The 18,600-nt window shown below is 39.0% G+C and overlaps 1 protein-coding gene across 9 annotated transcripts in view; it reads right to left on the reverse strand.

Annotated features, from left to right (window-relative positions):
• The window catches only part of Lrch3 (leucine rich repeats and calponin homology domain containing 3), a 100,115-nt gene extending 95,472 nt beyond the window's left edge, over window positions 1-4,643 (reverse strand). For 6 of the 9 annotated variants that reach the window (XM_087186618.1, XM_087186614.1, XM_087186615.1 and 3 more), the window contains exon 1: window positions 4,348-4,638. In XM_087186618.1, coding sequence (XP_087042744.1) covers window positions 4,348-4,609 — 262 coding nt within the window. In that variant the 5' untranslated portion in view covers window positions 4,610-4,638. Of the gene's footprint in view, window positions 1-4,347 lie in introns of all 9 variants that reach the window. The other 3 variants (XM_087186612.1, XM_087186616.1, XM_087186617.1) reach the window with 2 other exon arrangements.
• Between the last annotated feature and the right edge of the window lie 13,957 nt (window positions 4,644-18,600).

Here is an 18,600-nt window from a genome sequence, read left to right on the forward strand (position 1 = left end):
CAAAGTCCCTTAGTCAATAAATGCTGAATAAATGTTGACCTATCTCTAAATCTAGCATCAATCTATGTTTCTTTTATGTGAAAGGCAGTTCTTAATATTCTCTTAATTCAATCATTTCTTCTTACCAAACTGGCCTTACCACAACATCAAAAGCGGTCTGACTTTATTAGTGAGCACTTTTATTTTGTATCAAAAATTATACTGAGCTGGGCATGGTGGCACATGCCTGTAATCCCAGCACTCGGGAGGCAGAGGTACAAGGATCACCGTGAGTTCAAGGCTGGCCTGGGCTACATAATGAATACAAGGCCACCCTGAACTACAAAGCGAGACCCTGTCTCAAAAAACAAAATAGGGATGGGGATTTAGCTCAGTGGTACTGCCACCTGCCTCACAAGAACAAGGTTCCAAGTTCAATCTCTGGTATCAAAAAACCACAACAAAACAAAACAAAAAAAAATATATTGAAATCTCCGGACATGCTGGCTCACACCTGTAATCCTAGCACTTGGGAAGCTGAGGCAGGAGGATCACTGCAAGTTTGGGCTACATAAGCAAGATCCTGTCTCAAAAAAATTTTTTTAAATAAAAAATAAACACACATATATACATATAATAATATATAATAAACACTCACATATATAGTAAATGCTCACATTATATAATAAACACTCATAATAATATATTATATACATAATAAACACATAATTTAGAAGTCCAAGGATAGCACTAACTTTGGGCATAGCTATCGATCCCAAGGTTTAGGCAGTGCCCTCAGAACTTGGTGTCTGTTTTCTATTTATTAGCAAGTTCACTTTTTTTTTGAGATACAGTCTCACTAAATTGTCTTGAACCTGCAATCTTCCTGCCTCAACATCCCAAGTACTCATGAGGAGAGGCACACACCAACTCAGCTCAAGCTCACATTCTATTATCTCAGCAACTCCAGGGCTTAAAGAATGTATCTTTCTCAATAGTTCAAAAAATTCAAAATAAACTCTCATATGTATTGAGAGGAAAATGTGCTTTTCTCTGACAATCACTGCGGCCATAGCAGTGGCCTATACTGATTGGCCATTAGCTAGAGATGAATAATGTGCATACCCTCTGACAGGGTAGGATTCACATAACAAGAGGGGTGGTTCCCTGGGGAAACTGAGATACTGTTTCAGAGGAAAGGGTAATGGAAAATGGAGAATGGACTGGCAAAATTAACCCAACACCCCTATACTCTGATAGCTTTCTGCATGCTGTCTGCCACTGCCTGGGATGGCTTTCCTTCTCATTTCTCCTCACCCAAATCAAGTTATATCCTTTGTGCTCCATGAAGCCTTCTGAGATTTCTTCTAAGATTTTCCCCATCCATTGGATCAAGTCACCTGCTCCTAAATAAACATTTCCCTTTTCCAAAAGAGCCACTTTTTAAAACAAACGGGAGAGAAACCTCAAGAAAATGTCCCTGATAAAATCTAACCAACAGTATGAGTAATACATGCTGCTTCCTAGGACGTGAGCTCTTGAAGGACAGCAGCTCTACAGTGTACATTTTATATATTATGGAAAAGCAGTCCATAAGACAATTCTGATGGCTGTAAATTTTCCTTAAGAGTCTAAGCAAAACATTTTAGCTATCATAAACCTGAATTCATCAAGTAGCTGATATAAAAGGAAGACTATGGTTTTAGGAATTACCTCAAAAAAGGCTACAATCCTGGCTAATGCCCCCTCTCTCTTGCCTTTTACAAGTCTTTGAGAAAATTATTTAACAGCTCTAATCTTTGGTTTCACTACCTGTAAAAACAGAAAAATTAATATCTATTTGCACATGGGGAGGCACCAAGATACAACAGAGAGAAGAGAGTTCAATTGACCTGGGTTGAAATTCTATCATTAATACTAGCTATTCTGAGTTATTCTTCAATATGTGGGAGTAATAATATTTAATCGATATTGTTGTGTGTATTTAGCAGGGCTTTTTTCTGATGTTGTTTTTGTTTTCTGAGACAGGATCTCACTGTGTAGTCCAGCAGGCTGGTCTTGAACTCAGTATGAGGCCTCAAAATCACAGCAATCCTCCTGCCTCTGCCTCTCAAGGGCTGGGATTACAAACTTCCGCCACCACACCCTGGCAATGTAGTTTAAAACACTTACATGAGACATAACAAATACTGAACACTCAATAAATGTCATCACCATTACAAATTATCTGCTTTGGGCTGGGGATTTAGCTCAGTGGTTCTGCCACCTGCCTCACAAGCACAAGGTCCTGAGTTCAATCTCTGGTACCAAAAAATAAAAAATAAATAAAAAATAAAAATAAATTATCTGCTTAAAACAATTTAGAGGCTTTCTGTTCTAATTATCAAGGTCTGCCAAAGATTTCTTAAACTTAATAAGTGATATTTCTACATGTTACAAATGAATCTAGTCTAACAGGTTATAAAATACCTTGTAATCGCTTTTTTCTTCTTTCTTTTTTTATACTTTTTGACCATATAAAATGTTAACAACATTTAGTTTAAATAGAAACTACATGGGGATTTAGCTCAGTGGTTCCAGCACTTGCCTCACAAGCGCAAGGTCCCAAGTTCGATCCCCGGTACCAAAATAAATAAATAAATAAATAAAGTGTAAAGTGTGGGTAATAAATACATACAAATTCAGAGCACAGAAAGAAAAAACTTTCTTGGGATTACTAACTTTCCTTCATAAATGTCCTTGAGTTTGTTAATAAAATATTTCTTAAAGACTCAAAATGTTGCTCCTAGAACTACTTAAAAGCAGGTAAGGTAATGAGCTAGATACAGTCCTGTAATCTATTTGTCTTTTAGCTTCAGGCTTAATGTAGTAACACTCAAATGACTCACTAATGAAAATCACTATACGAGATAGCCATCTCTTAAACACAATCAGGAAATCTGGTGTATGAATGACAATTTCAGGTGCTGCCTAGCAGAACACATATAAAAGGCAAGTTGATGCTCATATTTACCTTAGCAACAGAAGTTTAATATCATTTACTAAAAAAAAACCTCAAAAAACTCAAATTATATTCAGTACAACTGTTTCCAAAAAATGATTGAGTGGGTATGTGATTTCTTTTATTTTACACTATAACAAAAGTTTCTTGAGTTCGATCCCTGGTACCGACAAAAAAAAAAAAAAAGAAAAAAGAAAAAAAGGTTCTTTTCTTTTTTGAGACAGGATCTTGCTATGTAGTTCAGGCTGGCCTTGAACTTGCAGTGATCCTCCTGCCTCAGCCTCCCAAGTGCTGGGATTACAAGCATGCACAACCACACCTGGGCCAAAAGTTTCTTTAGAATAGTCTCTTTAAGTAGTTTAACTGTTCTGTTTTTCCAACATGGGTGAATCATATGTAACATCAATCTTTAAGAGTGCACAGACATAGGAAATGTGTTAACACTAAGAGTTTAAATAAAGTGGATGAATATAAAAAAAGGACTGCACATTTTTAGTTGAAAAACCCTATATAAAAATATTTATAACATCTGTAAGGCATTTTTTCCCTTTGTATTTGTGTAACATACCAATAGACTTGATTTTTAATCTATTCCCCGAGTGAGCCATATTTTAAACACAAGAGAAAACATATTACAGTATGTCAAATACCTCAATCAACAGACATTGTTCCCCACAACTAAGAAAACCAAATAATACCTAATTCCTTCCTCCCTTTCCTGTGCTAAAAGAAACATATGTATAAAGCAAAGTAGTGCTTTAAAAGGAAAAAGCAAATACAGATGTAGTAGACAATCTATCTTTTTAAAGATGTTTCTTCCTTTCAACTTTTTAAAGAGGACCAGAGCAAGAGAGGAAAGGAATTGAAACCTGAAGGTGAGCTGTTTATTTTACAAGTCCTTTTGGTAAGACAACCAGATCGAGGTGGAGAAAAGAGTTCGAACTCACATCACACGCGCCGAGAACACACACATGTACACTCACACAGTGTACGTACACGCACGCACACACACACACACACACACTGCAAATAACTCTTGAAAACAAAAAACGCTAGTGCTGGACTCGAACGTCCCGTGACAATGTTTGGGACAAACCCATACACACCGAAATCCCGCTACATTCCCCAACTCCAAAATCAGCCCTGCCCCCAGTCCCCTGGCTGCAGGGACCCGAGCACAGAGGGGCTGGCTGGGCAGCGGGCTTTCAAGAGACCAAAGGCCTCTTCCAGCTCCGGGTCCCTGGGAGGATGCTGCGCGCAGCCTCCCGTGTTGTGCTCGCGCGGCCGCAGCCCCGGGCGCGGACCGCTGGGGCAGGGTCCCTCCCGGCCCCGGGGACCCCCGCGGCCCCGCCCCGCGTCCCGCTCACCCGCCCGGGTGGTGTCTGTCAGGTCGTGGTGGGCCGCTCCCCGGGGAAACTCTCTCAGCTTCCGGCCACTCAGGCTCAGCACCCCGGTTACCGCCGCCTCCTCCAGGGCTCGGTCGAGGGAGCGGCTCCACGAGCCCGGGCTAGGACCAGGGCCTGCCCCGGGGTTCAAGCCGCCGTTAACACCGGAGAGGCTCCCTGCCAACACCACAGGGCCAGAATACTCTGGAGTCGCAGCCACAGCTGCCAAGCCAGCGACCGCCATTTCCAGCCGCCGACGCTCCGGCCGCCCTCTCAGCGCATGCGCTGTCCTCAGTGCGCGGGGGGGGGGGGGGGGGGGGTGGGGGGTGGGGGGGGGGCGGGGATAGGGGCTCGAGGCCCCCTTGGCTCTAAGGAAAAGCAGAGGCACTCAGGCCCGCCCGCCCCACGGACAGGAGCGGCCGGGGGAGGTCAGGGAGAGCTGTCACAGTAGTCCCCGCTCCGGGTGGCCGCAAGCAATTTTCAAATGCCTCTACAAAAATATATTCCATAACGCTCCTCGCCAAAATCTTCCTGTCTTTTTTCCTCTGTAGTGGAGGATGAGATTAAGTTTCTCCGCACGGTGGCTGCCCTAAATTTAAGGGTTTCGTGGGGTGCGAACTAGGACGATTCTCTGCTTGTCACTGCACTGCCAGATGATCTAACCCGAGAGTGGTGGACTTACTACTAGTGCTTGAGTGCTGGGGATGTAGCTCAGTGGGGCCGGGCCTGCCTGGCAAGCGTAAGGTCCTGAGTTCTATCCCTGCTGGGGGGGGGGGGATTGATAAAACTACTAATGCTTGAGGAGAAACATACTGTGCTAATTTGGCTCTAAACTCCCTAATTCTTTGGGGGGGGGTACCGGGGATCAAACTCGCGTCCTTGTGCTTGCGCAGCAGGCGGCGAAACCACTGAGCTAAATCCCCGGCTCTAAACTCTCTAATTCTTATTGAAAGGATTATATGAATATTTTAGACCCAAGTCTTCCACAACTCTAAATAGCAATTGTCCTTTAAGGCAAGATTTGATCGTTGAATAGCGCAGGATAAATATTAGTCTAAAATCTAGGTCTGGAACGAAAATTGAGGAAGAGAAAATCTAAATGTGAGAATTAAAGGTACTTACCAATTTAGACTTACCTAATATTGCAGTCTCTAGCATATCTTTGCTATGTTTACAAGAACATTCACCAATGAACTAATATTTACTATGTAAAATACAAGAGGTTGTCAGATAGTCTTTATCCTAAAGGATTATAATCTAATTTTACTGTGGAATCCAGACCAATAGGCCAATTAGAAAATAAGGCTATGCCAGGTGTGGTGGCGTACACTTGTAATTCCAGCACTTGGAGGATCGCTACTGAGTTTGAGCCGAGCCTGAAAACCAAAATGGGCTGGTACAGGTAGGGAAGGATTATTTATCAGAATTCAGAGAAAAAGAATCCATGTCATGGATTACTGAGGTATTGAATCAGACCTGCCTGAAGAATTATGAAGCAGATTAGGATGGATAGTGATAGCAACATTCCAGATTGGAAGAAAGATCAGCAGAAACCCATCCAGGTATGATTTATAATGATACATGGAGACTATTAAGGTCCCAAATGGGAAAGTTCATGTTAAAGAGCAAAAGAAAATATAATGTTGTAGAGCTCCCATGAAACCTGTATTAACCCTTCTCTCAATTCTATGCAAGCGGTTGTAAAAATGTTTAATCTTGGTGCCAAAGTTGATTAGTAACAGCTACTCAGAGAGTTGCTCTATGAACTTTTTTGGTTTTTAGTACCGGGGATCGAACTCAGGACCTTGTGCTTCCAAGGCAGGGACGGTGCTACTGAGCTAAATACCTGGCCCTGTTCTGTGAACTCTTAATACTCCATCCTGGTTCCTTCAGCTACAAGTTTCACAACTTCTGAGGGTCTTCTTATGAGAATGGGTCACTTAGTGGCAGGAAAAATATCTTATTCCTGGCAAATATATTTTTCTGATTCATATATTGGTTTGTTATTCTGGTTTTCCTAAAATTTTGTTATTCTTAGAAAGATATCAAGCTGCTTAAGATCAGGTCATTTCTTACTTGAGACTTCAACTATAATGTCTGTTCATATACTTCTGCATTAATAGTACAATGTTATAGAATCAGCAGCCAGATGTATCTTTCTAAAACGTCACCTGTACCATCCGCATTTATACTGTCTCCTGACAAGTTCTCAGTAAAATGTCATTTTTCTTATCTACCTGCACATCCCACTGTAATTGCAACATACTATGTTAATCCCAAACTGACCAAGGTTATAGTCTGATATTAGTCTATTAGACTAGATTTTAAGGTCCTTCCTATATTAAAACTCATTGCTGGGCTGGGGATTTAGCTTAGTGGCACTGTGCCTGCCTCACAAGTGCAAGGTCCTGAGTTTGATCCCTGGTTGGGGGTAGGGGGAATGGGACACACACGACACACCTCATTGCTATAAATATTTCCTATAACCTAGGGTTGGGCTTTTTATTTTATGAAAAAATAAAAATTTCATAAATAAGAGAATAACAACAGTTAATACACTGTGTATCATTATCTCTAAAGTAGTTACTCAGAGTACAAGACAAAGTCTTACAAAAAAGAAAGATAATAACACAAAAACTTTCTTTTCAGCAAACTAAAACTAGTAGTATAAATGAAACAAATTAGCATATATATTAAAATATTTTTGAAACAATGGAACATGTAATTTAGGGAAGTATTTGAATTTCTCCCTACTTCCTATTTTTTCTTCTTCTGTCTTTTCTTTCTTTCTAAAATTCTTTTATTGGTACATTTTAGGTATACAATACATTTACATTTATCATTGGGTGTTTGTACCTGTACATGATGTATCTTAGTTCTTATTTTTTCCCCCATTACCTGTGCGCCGTTCAACCCCTCCACCCTTCTCTATTTACATAGATTTCATTTCCATTTTTTTTCTTTTCTCATAATTTTTCCTTTCCCTTCTTCCCTTTCCCCTTCCCCTCCCACCACCACTACACCTTTGGACCTTTTCCTATTTCAAATTATCAATTATTCATTTTAATCATTTTAACCCTTACTTACACTTTCAGTTTCTCACACCAGAGAAACTATTTGGTATTTACACATGTGTGTCCTATTTATTTCACTTAAGAGTATGGCCTCAATATGCATCCATTTAGCTATAAATGACTCTCGTTTCTCGTTCTTTACGGCTGAGTAGTACTCCATTTTATAAAAAAACCCCACATCTTCTTTATCCAATTTCCAGTTGATGGGCACTTGGGCTGTTTCCAAGCTTTAGCTATTACAAACTGTGCCGCTATAAACATGGGTGCACATATATCGCTGTGGTATGATTCTTTTAATTCTTTGGGGAAGATACCCAGCAGGGGAATAGCTGAGTCAAATGGGACCTCTAGTCCTAGTCCCTACTTCCTATTTATCTCTTCTATTTTGCTCTTTGTGTTTCTCTAAAAGACCCCATGAAATAATTTGTCCTTGTGTGCCTGGCTTATTTCACTTAAGTTCTCAAATTCCATTCATTTGCCCGTAAATGCCTCAAGTTTACCTTTACTATCCCACTGTGTATAACCACATTGTCCTTATCCATTTATCTGTTGATGGACATACATGCTGTTTCCAAGATTTAGCAATTATACACTGTGTGGCTATAAACATGGGTATGCATGTATCCATATAATACAATGATTTTAACTCTTTTGGGAAGATACCTAGAAGAGGGATATAGCTGGGTCAAATGGAACTTCTATAGTTTTTTGAGGAATTGCCACACTGATTTCCATAGTGGTTGTACTAGTTTGCTTACATTCTTACCAAGAAGGTAAGAGTTCCTTTCCCCCCTCACATCTTTTTTTTTTTGGGGGGGGTACCTGGGATCGAACTCAGGTCCTTGCGCTGCGAGGCAGGTGCCGGAACCACTGAGCTAAATCCCCGGCCCCTCCCCCCACATCTCGCCAGTGTTTGTTATTAGATTTTTTGATGATAGCCATTCTTTCTGGGGTAAGATGGTATCTCAGTGTAGTTTTAATTTGCATTTCTCTGATGGCCAGCGATGAGCATATTTTTTATATACTGACCACGTGTACTTCTTTAGAGAAGTGTGGAGTACATGTATTCGCATTCATCAGTTGCTCATTTCTTTTTTTCTTTTCTTTTTTTGAGGCTTGGTCTTGCTGTGTAGTTCAGGCTGGCTTAAAATCACTATGTAACCCAGGCTGGCCTTGAACTCATGGTGATCCTCTTGCCCCAGCCTCCCTCCTGAGTGCTGGGATTACAGGCATGTGCCACCATGCCCAGCCATTTCTTTTGATCGGGTCAATTTTTTTGTTTTTTTTCCAGTGCTGGGGATTGAACTCAGGATCTTGCGCTTGCAAGGCAGGTGCAGCACCACTGAGCTAAATCCCTGGCCCCTCTAAGTTCTTTATATATTCTTGATATTAGTCCTCTGCCCATGGAATAGCTGGCAAAAACATTTTTTTCCGACTCGTAGACTGTCTCTTCACTTTGTTGGTTGTTTCCTTTGCTGTGCAGCTTTCTAATTTGACATGGTCCCATTTGTTGATTCTTCATATTATTTGTTGTGCCACTGGGGTTCTCCTCAAAAAGCCCTTCCCTATTCCTATGTCATCAAGAGTTGTACTTTTTTTTTTTTTTTGGTACCAGGAATCAAACTCTGGACCTTCCGCTTGCGTGGCAGGCCCTGGAACCACTGAGCTAAATCCTCAAGACCTTTTTTTTAAAATTTTTTTTTTTTGGTATCGGGGATCGAACTCGGGTCCTTGCGCTTTCGAGGCAGGAGGCAGAACCACTGAACTAAATCCCCAGTCCTGTACCTATTTTTTATCTTCCAGCAGATTGCTTCTGTTTTAACATTAAAACCTTTGATTTTAATTTGCTACATGGTGAGATATATGGGTCTAGACTCAATCTTTTTTTTCTTTCTTGTACCAGGGATTGAACTCAGGACCTTGCACCTCCCAGGCAGGCACAGTGCCACTGAGTACATCCCCAGCTGTGCTACTTTTCTCTTGTTGCTAGACAAAATACCCAGCACCCACAATTAGAGGGGAAGGGGTTTATTTTGGCTTACAGTTCCTAGAGGTTTCAATCTGTAATCGGCTGGCTCCAAGGAAGATTGACAGAGGGGAAAGACAGCCAAGGCAAGAGACCTTAACAGTGTCTTTCTGCTCCTTTTATTCAGACTACCGGGATTAGAGAGGTGCTAAACCACTCACTTAAGGGTAATGATTTAGTAATCACACATCCTTAATCCCGGGATCACACATTCCATATTCAACTGCCTCGGAAAAAGAAAATCCCACCTCATCCACAAAGCTTTGAGGGGACATCTAAACACAAACCGCAACATCAGCCCTTAGACTCAGTCTTCTGCAGGTGAGTATCCAACTTCCTCAGCAGCATTTATTAAAAAGGCTATCTTTCCGCCAGTGTTATGTTTCTGGCTCCTTTGACAAAGATGGATGGACTAGCTGTATGTTCTCGGGGTTGTTTCTGCTGCTTCTCTTCTGTTCCACTGATCCACATGCCTGTTTTTGTGCCAGTACCATGCAATTTTAATCACTGTATGTAGCTTTATAGTATAATGTCAAGTCTGGGATTATGATGTCACCTGCTTTGCTTTTATTACCCAGGATTGCTTTTGCTATACTCTTCTGGTTACATATAAATTTTAGGATTGTTTTCTCTAGCTCTGTGAGAAATGACATTGGCATTTTGATTGGGATTGCATTAAATCTATCAGTTTGGAAAGTATAGCTATTTTGATTACGTTGGGTTCTACCTATCCAGTAACAGGTGGCATCTTCCAACTTTCTGTTGTTTTCTTTTTTTTTTTTCCCATTAACTTTACTGGTACATTTTCGGTATAAAATACAGTTATATTCATCATTGAGAACTTGTACCTTTACATGATGTATCTTGGGTCTTTTTTTTTTTCCCTTCCCTTGCCCTCCCTTCACCCCCTCCACCCTTCCCTATTTGCAAAGACCCTGTTTCCATTTTTTTCCTTTTCTCATATTTTTTCTTTTCCCTTCCTTCCTTTCCCCTACCCCTCCCACTTCCCCTGCACCTTTAGACCTTTTCTTCCTGTTACACCATATCAATTATACATTTTTTAAATTACAATATCAAGATCTAGAAGACCTTACCACAGATTTTACAGGATTTAAAAGGATATAGAAAGCATATTACAAAAATCTGTTTTGAAATAAATTTGACAACTTCTAAGAAGTACCTTGGAAGACAAATTAATGAAACTAACTCTGGAGGAAATATAAAATTTGAATAGCACCTATTAAAGAAAGTATATTCCTAGCTTGAAAACCTACCTATATGACAACAGCAGGCTTGTATACATCTTAACTGATAAATTATATCAAACAATTAAAGCAGAAAAAAGAAGGAACACTTCTCCCCTCGTTTTAGGAACTCAACATTGTGCTAATCCTAAAACTGGATAAAGATAATAGAAGAAAAAAGTATGAACATAGACAGAAACTTGTTAACCAAAACAAACTATTAGAAGTCAGAGCTGGCAGGATGTAGAGAGTGGTTTTGTTATAGGGATGGCAGTGTTGGTTCAGCATTGGAAGATCCACCCCCAAAAGTCATCATTTTAACAGAGGAAAGGAGAAAGCCATATGATCCTGTCACTAGTTGGAGAAAAAGTATTGGACTAAATTCTACAGCTGTTCATGGTAAAAGCTATCAGGAGACTAGAAGTAGAACAGAACCTTCTCAACAGATTAAAGACATGTACTCCATACTTTCAGCGAGAACGCCTCATATGAATGGAGAAGATACAATGCTTTCTCCTTAAGGTGGGGAACAAGGACAGATATGCTCATTTATCTGTCCATTAAACTTTGAAACCTAGGCCCCACCAAAAGAGTCTGGCGATAAAATGACACAATTAGGATAGGATTGGCAAGGTAGAAGTAAAATCTTTATATGTAGATGAAATGATCATCTACAGAGAAAATACTAAGAAATCTCTAGGAGCCCCTAGAACTTGTATTTGAATTTGGCAGGATTAGAAAACACAAGGTATATATAAAAATTCAGGTCTGTGTATAGTTGCTATAAATGAAGAATTGGATATTGAAATTGAAAAGTTATGTAGGAGTACAAAGGACCTAGAAAAGTTAAAAACAAAAACAAAAAACATACAAAAAAAAAAAAAAACCACTGTTGGAAGACGTTTAGTACCTAATTTTAAGACTTCTTCTAAAGCTACAGTAATCAAGGCAGTGTTGGTGTAAGGAAAGACATACAGATCATTTGAATAAAACAGAGAATCTAGAAATAGAACCACACATACATGGTCCACTGAGTTTTGAAAGATTATTTAACATTAGCATTTTATAGAATAAAAACTCAAGAGCTGAGGAAGAGAAAGTGTTTTCAGCAAACGGCACTAGAACACCTGGTATCTGTATATAAAAAATTAACCTCAACCCTTTATTTCCATACATGAAAATAACTTGAAGAGATCTATGAACCTAAATATGAAAGCCTAAAAGTATAAAACTTTCAGAAGAAATTATAAGGGAAAATGTTTATGAATTCAGGGTAGGCAAGAACTACCTAGTATACAAAAGACATAATGTATAAAAGAAAAAAACTGATAAATGAGATTCCATCAAAATTTAGAACTTTAAATGACATCATTAAAATGAAAAATAGTCCTTAAACAGACCATATTTACAATGCATATAACCTATGACCAGAATATATAAAGAACTCTTACAGCTCATTAATAGACAACCCAATTAAAAACTAGACATAAGATGATGATAAATAGCCAGTACAGCACAAGGAAAGGTGTGCAACTCTAGAATCAGAAAAATACTAATCAGTACAATAACAAGATTGAATTATACACTCATTAGGGAGATGAAGTTAAAAGTTTTAAAAGCCTTGTCATGACTTTTTCTTTTTGTTGGATTCTCCCCCTTTGCGTTTAATTTGTCACGCCCAATGGATTCATTCTGCTGGGTTTCCTGGGGTTGTGATCCTCATTGTCTTTTCCTAGGCTATTGTCTAAAATTTTTTGGAGTGCCAGTTTGGTATTCATGAAGTCCCTGAGGTTTTCTTTATCATGAAAGTATCTTATTTCTCCATCAATTTTGAAAGATAGTTTTGCAGGGTACATCAATCTGGGTTGGAGGCTGTTTTCCTTTAGGGCTTGAAATACATCACTCCAAGCTCTTCTTGACTTGAGGGTTTGCATTGAGAAGTCTGCTGTGATTCTGATGGGCTTTCCTTTGTGATTTGTTTCTTTTCTCTCACTGCTTGTAGAATTTTGTTCTTCTGTTGGATTTCTGGAATCCTAACTATTATATGACTATGTGTAGATTTTTTTTGATGAAGGCTATTTGGAGTCCTATATGCCTCACTTATCTGTATGTCAAGTTCTTTTCTCCTGCTTGGGAAGTTTTCTGTTATCACTTCTGTGAACGGTTTTTTTCATGTCATCTGCACTCTCCTCTTTCTTCATTGACTCCAGTCAGTCTTATGTTATTCTTCTTTGCATCATCTAGCAGCTGCTGGATTGATTTCTCCTGTTCCCTTACAATTTTAAAGCAATTTTTCTTTTCCTCCTCACTAATTGCAATCTTCTCTATATGAAATTCTATCCTCACATTGGTTCATTCTGCTGCGCAGACTTTCGATGAAGTTTTTAATCTCCTGGAAATCTGTTTGCATCTGTTCTATGGATTCCATTTGTTTCCAATGTTGGGATTCCATCATGTTCCTCAGCTCCTCTATTTTTTTATCTGTGTCCTCTCTAGATTTATTAATCATGTCTTGTACCATGAGCACAATCTTTGCTGTTATCTGAGTAATTATTTCTGATTTCATTTTTCCCAGATCCTCTTTTGTTGCCAGTTTAGAGTCCAGGTGGTTGAGTATCAGATTGTTCCATCTCGTTTCCCTTTGGGGTTGCTGTAGGTGATCCAGAAGTCTGTTTCTGAGTCTTGTTTACGTGTCTTCTCATTTCCACGGGAGGGGGGGGTGCTTCTGGCGCCCACATGGCTCACCTTCTCTGCCCTAGGAGCTTGGGATGGCGGCAGGGGAGCTTCCTTCCGGGTTCCGGGATCGGCTCAGCTTCTCTGCCCTAGGAGCTTGGGATTCCGGTGGGGGAGCTTCCTTTTTCTGATGTTTTCAATTTCCTTTTTCAGATGGATGTAATTTTCATTGTAGAGGTCCTTCACTTCCTCAGTTAGGTTAATACCTAAGTAACATTTTTTCCACAAAGTATAATCCTTTTATTCTTTTCCAAATTTTTAAAATATTATAATTTCTTTACATTTCCATCTAAATTTTGATGTCAGATTCCCTGTGCCCATAAAATACACTGTTAGAGTTTTTATTGGAACTGTATTAAATCTATAAATCAAATTGGGAAGGACTGACGGTTTTTATATGAACATAGTATACTTCTACATTTAGGTCTGTTTTGATTTCCCTCAGTACTATTTAATTTCAGCATACAGATCAAGTGTACATGTATATTTATTTATTATTATTTTTTGGTACCAGAGATCGAACTCAGGTCCTTGCGCTTGTGAGGCAGGCGATGGAACCACTGAGCTAAATCCCCGGCCCTGTATGTTATATTTATACCTAAGCATCTGTTCCTTTGGAACTACTGTAAATAGTACTTATTATTCCATGCTCCTATTATACATTGCTAGATAGTGTTTTTTCAGTATCCACAAGAGATTCGTTCCAGGAAATTCCACAAATAACAAAATCCACAGATACTCAAGTTCCTTTAAAAATGGCATAGTATTTGTATACAACCTATACACATCCTCTTGTATATTTTAAATCATCTCCGTATTAGTTATAATACATAAGACAATGTAAAGGCTATATAAATGTTATATTATATTCCCTAGGGAATATGACAACAAAGGGCTTAGTTCAGCCACAATTTTTTTCACATACTTTTAATCCATGGTCGGTTGAATCTGCAGACAATGAATCTGAAGAAATGGAGGGCCAAATGTATACAGAATAAGACTGGGATGGGGATGGGGGTGTATCTTATATCCTGTGACCTTGCTAAACTTTGCTAGGTTTTTGAAGATTCTTTGGGACAATCATGTTGTCAATGGAAAGTTTTATTTCTTCTTTCCCAATCTCCTCTTTTCCTTTTGTTCCCATATTAATGCTGACCAGGATTTTCTAGTAAAATACTGTACTAGAGAGAGGTTAAGAGTAGACATTCTTGCTCTGTTCTTGTTCATGGAAGAAAACTTTCATTCCTTCACCATTAAGTATGATGTTAGCTGTATGTTTATGATTTTCCTCTTATGAACAGTGGAATTTAATTTGCTTTTTATTTTGAGGATTTCTGCAATATGTTCATGAGGTAAATTGGTCCATAGTTTTCTTTTCCTTTGTCCTTCCTTTATGGTTTACTGTTTGTCTGGTTTACATAATCAGGTTAATTCTGGCTTCATAAAGAAAGGTGGAAAGTGTTTCATCACCTTCTAAGTTCTGATCCACTGAACTGACTGCTTCCCAGTGTCGTTGGTCTGGCTTTCCCACTATTAACAGGTGGAGAAAACATCGCACTGAAGTCTAGCAGGTCGCTCAGCTCCTTGTTGGTCCCTATCACAGCCATGCGCTGTTGGGGGTTCATCTTCGGCCATTTCTCACAGGTCAATTTGTAGAAGTTTCAATCTATACTTGGCTGGCTCCAAGGCAGAAAGACACGGCCGCAGGGCCTGGGTGGAGGAGTGATGCTCACCTCATGGCATCCAGGAAGCAGAGCCCTCACTAATTTTTTTGATGCTGAGTCCTTTACACGTTCTTGATGTTATTAGTCTTCTGCCCATGGAATAGCTGGCAAAATTTTTTTCCTAAGGGTATTGTTTTCCTAATTGTCTTTTCAGTGAGTTCATTGCAGTGTATGTATCCCCTTTATTTTTCTTGCCTGACTGCTCTGGATAATGTTTCAAAGATTGTGTTGAATAGGAGTGGTGATAATGGACATCTTTGTCTTCTTCCTAATTAGAGGGATGGCTTTTAGCTTTTCGCCATTGAATATGATGTTGGCAGTAGGTTGATCGTTAAGTGGCTTTTATCATGTTGAGATTTATCATGTCAAGATAGGTACTTTAATACTTATTTTCTCCAGGTTTTTTTTTTTATCCTGAATAGATGTTGGATTTTGTCCAAAGGCTTTCTATATATCTATTCAGATGATCATGTGATTTTTTTTTCCCCTTGCTTGTATTTATGGGGTCAATTACATTTACTGGTTTGCATATGTTGAACCATCCTTGCATCTGTAAAATGAAGCCAAGTTGGTTAGAGGGTATGATCTTTTTGATGATTTGGTGCACTGTTCGCCAGTATCTTGTTAAGGATTTTTACATCTATGTTCATTAGCCTACAGTTCTCTTTTTTGGTTGGATTATCTGGTTTTGGGATCAAGATAGTTAGCTGGGCTCGGTATTTAGCTCAGTGGTTCTGCCACCTGCCTCCCAAGCACAAGATCCAGAGTTCGATACCCAGTACCAAAAAAAGAATAAAATTAGCTCCTGAGAATGATTTTTAAGTACTCCTTCCCTTTCAATTTCATTAAAAAGTCCAAGAGTATTGGTTAGATCTTCCCTGAAGTTCTTATATATGGGAGTTTAAAAAAAAAAAAGTCTACAAAGCTGTAGAGACAGAAGACAGGTTATATGCTAACATAGGAGAGAAGGTAGCAAGGAGATAAATTATAATTTTTAGGCGGTGAAGGTTTCTAAGACTAGATATTTGAAGGCCAAAAGAAAAGTGAGATGTAGAGAAAATTATCTTATGAGAATGAGATAACAGAAAGGGAGCTTTTGTGGGGAATTCACCAAAATCTAGTAATGAATAAAAGGAAGTGACAAGAGACAGTTGCAAAAAGGCTGTGAACAGAAGGGCTGTACAGATCTAGTTTTTCCCAATACTGTTCTAGGGGAGAAGCTGAAAAATAGTGTGTGTGGGGGCTGTTCTGTCTTAGAAATTGATGAGTGCACTTCCCTGCTCCTCTTGTTTATTTTACAGGCTAAGAGTTATTTCATGCAATACCAGGGGGAAAAGCGTCACTCAAATCTCAATAGCTCTTTCCATCTTTGCGTCTCACTACATCAGACAGATACAAAGTCCTTTCCCTACCTTCTCCTCACAAGAAATAAATTACTGTCCTTTAAGACTCCATTTCTATTAACTCAAAGCACTACGGTTAAAATTGTGCTGAATCCCCTCCTCTTCCAGTAAGGTGAGTATAGTCAATAAATGTTTGAAAAAGAAATAAATGTTTGGTTCTTCTCTTTCTTACTCCTTTAATAAGAAGCTCTAATAAATGACTTTTTAAAACTTTAAGAAAATTCAATGTGATTGTCTTCTCAGAAAATGGAAATAAGAGGTAGAAACTAAACACTCTCTAGAGAAATAGCTTCCTATTCATCTTTAAACATTATAGCAGACCTTATCTGAATACACTCAGAACAAACTTCAGTCCCAGAATGGCATCACATATTGCTTTATCAAGTTTGTTGAATGACTTCAAGTAGAAAAGTGCCGAAGGAGAAATTAAGACATTAGAAGTCCACGGTTTCCAAGCAAATCTTTAAATCCTTATTAATTGTTCACAGTAGTCCAAAATCCTTGTCACAAATGACTAAAGTTTATTGAAGTGTCATTTTAGAAGCTTTTTTTTTGGTATGGGGGATCGAACTCGGCAAGACAGGCGGCAGAACCACTGAGCTAAATAAATCCCCAGCCCTTGAAGTGTCATTTTAAAAAAAGACTAACTCCAAGTTGATGTCTGGTTAAGTTTCCGACTTAGGAACATTCGAGTTGCAAACTTTCACAGATACAAGCAGACCTAGCATTATGAACATTCACAGATGTGAACATTCATAGATGGGAACAAATTGTGAAAGTAGCTCAAGTGTTTTCTAGACACTGTCACAGTTGTGCTGCTGTGTACAGTGTGGTAGTGTACAGTAAGTAGTACAGTGCTCAATCAGAGCCCAGGATGTCTGGAAGCAAGAGGAAAAGCAGTAGCGATGAGGACGGGACTGCTAGGAAATGCAAAGCAATAAACATGGAAACAAATTGCAAGTATAGTAGTATAAGACTCACTTTGTCAGACTTGAAAACAAATCCAACTTATGAATGTTTTCCTGAAGTGGAACTCATTCATAAGTCAGGGACTTACTATATCCTGAAAGGACTCTCTTTAAAGGGACACTTAAATCACATGCTTAATTTTTTTATAGTGGTATAAAAACATCATATAATCTTGATGAAGTTTAAAGAGCTACTGATTAGAAATTTTAATATTGCCTGTATCTGTAAAACATGAAATTCTTTCTTAGTGGTGCCAAGTGAGCTACTTTACTCCCTCTTATTTGGTGGTAGACTGGTACTAAGGCCTTTGCCCTGAAATACATCCCCCAGCCTTTGATTTTTTAAAGACAGGGTATTGCTAAGTTGCCCAGGATACGCTTGAACTCATGATCCTCCTGCCTTGGACTCCCAAGGTGCTGTACTCCCAGGTGTGCACTACCATCCCCAGTTTCTCTTCTCTTTACTGTAAAAATATATTAGAACAAAAATTACCCCAAAATTGCAGATGCTATGTGAATTACAAAGCTACTGGCAGCAGTATGATATACATACCTATTCTAACAAAAAGTACCCAATGGGCAATGAAGGTTATAACTATTGTGGTACAGGGAACTGAACTCAGGGCCTCTGGACTGAGCTACATCTCCAGCTTTTGAGACAGGGTCTCACTATGTTGCCCTGGCTGGGTTAATCCTGTAATCCCCCTGCCTCAGCCTCCTAAGCCATTGGGATTTCAGGCATGTGCCACTGGGCCTGACTATACATTTCTTATACATAGAAGTATTTTATGATTTGCTCATAATTAAAATGGTGAAAAGTTTATGCCTATTTAAAAAATAACATAATATCTGATTATATAGAATGCATTTTTCTATTAAGTCTTCCTAATTTAATACCAAAGTAATGAAGCATCAATCATCACTGACAGGGCAGATTTACTTGCCATGACACAAATGCTAAAGTACAGCCAATGATTATTTCTTAGATATGTGACAAGCCCATACCTTTCCACTTTCTGTGGTATTCAAAGAAGCAATTTATCATCATCTGACAATTATAAGA

The sequence above is a fragment of the Heterocephalus glaber genome, unplaced genomic scaffold (genome assembly GCF_053883595.1).
Source record: "Heterocephalus glaber isolate CG9 unplaced genomic scaffold, H.glaber_assembly_v1.0 deba00001504, whole genome shotgun sequence".
In the NCBI taxonomy this organism is placed as follows: domain Eukaryota; kingdom Metazoa; phylum Chordata; class Mammalia; order Rodentia; family Bathyergidae; genus Heterocephalus; species Heterocephalus glaber.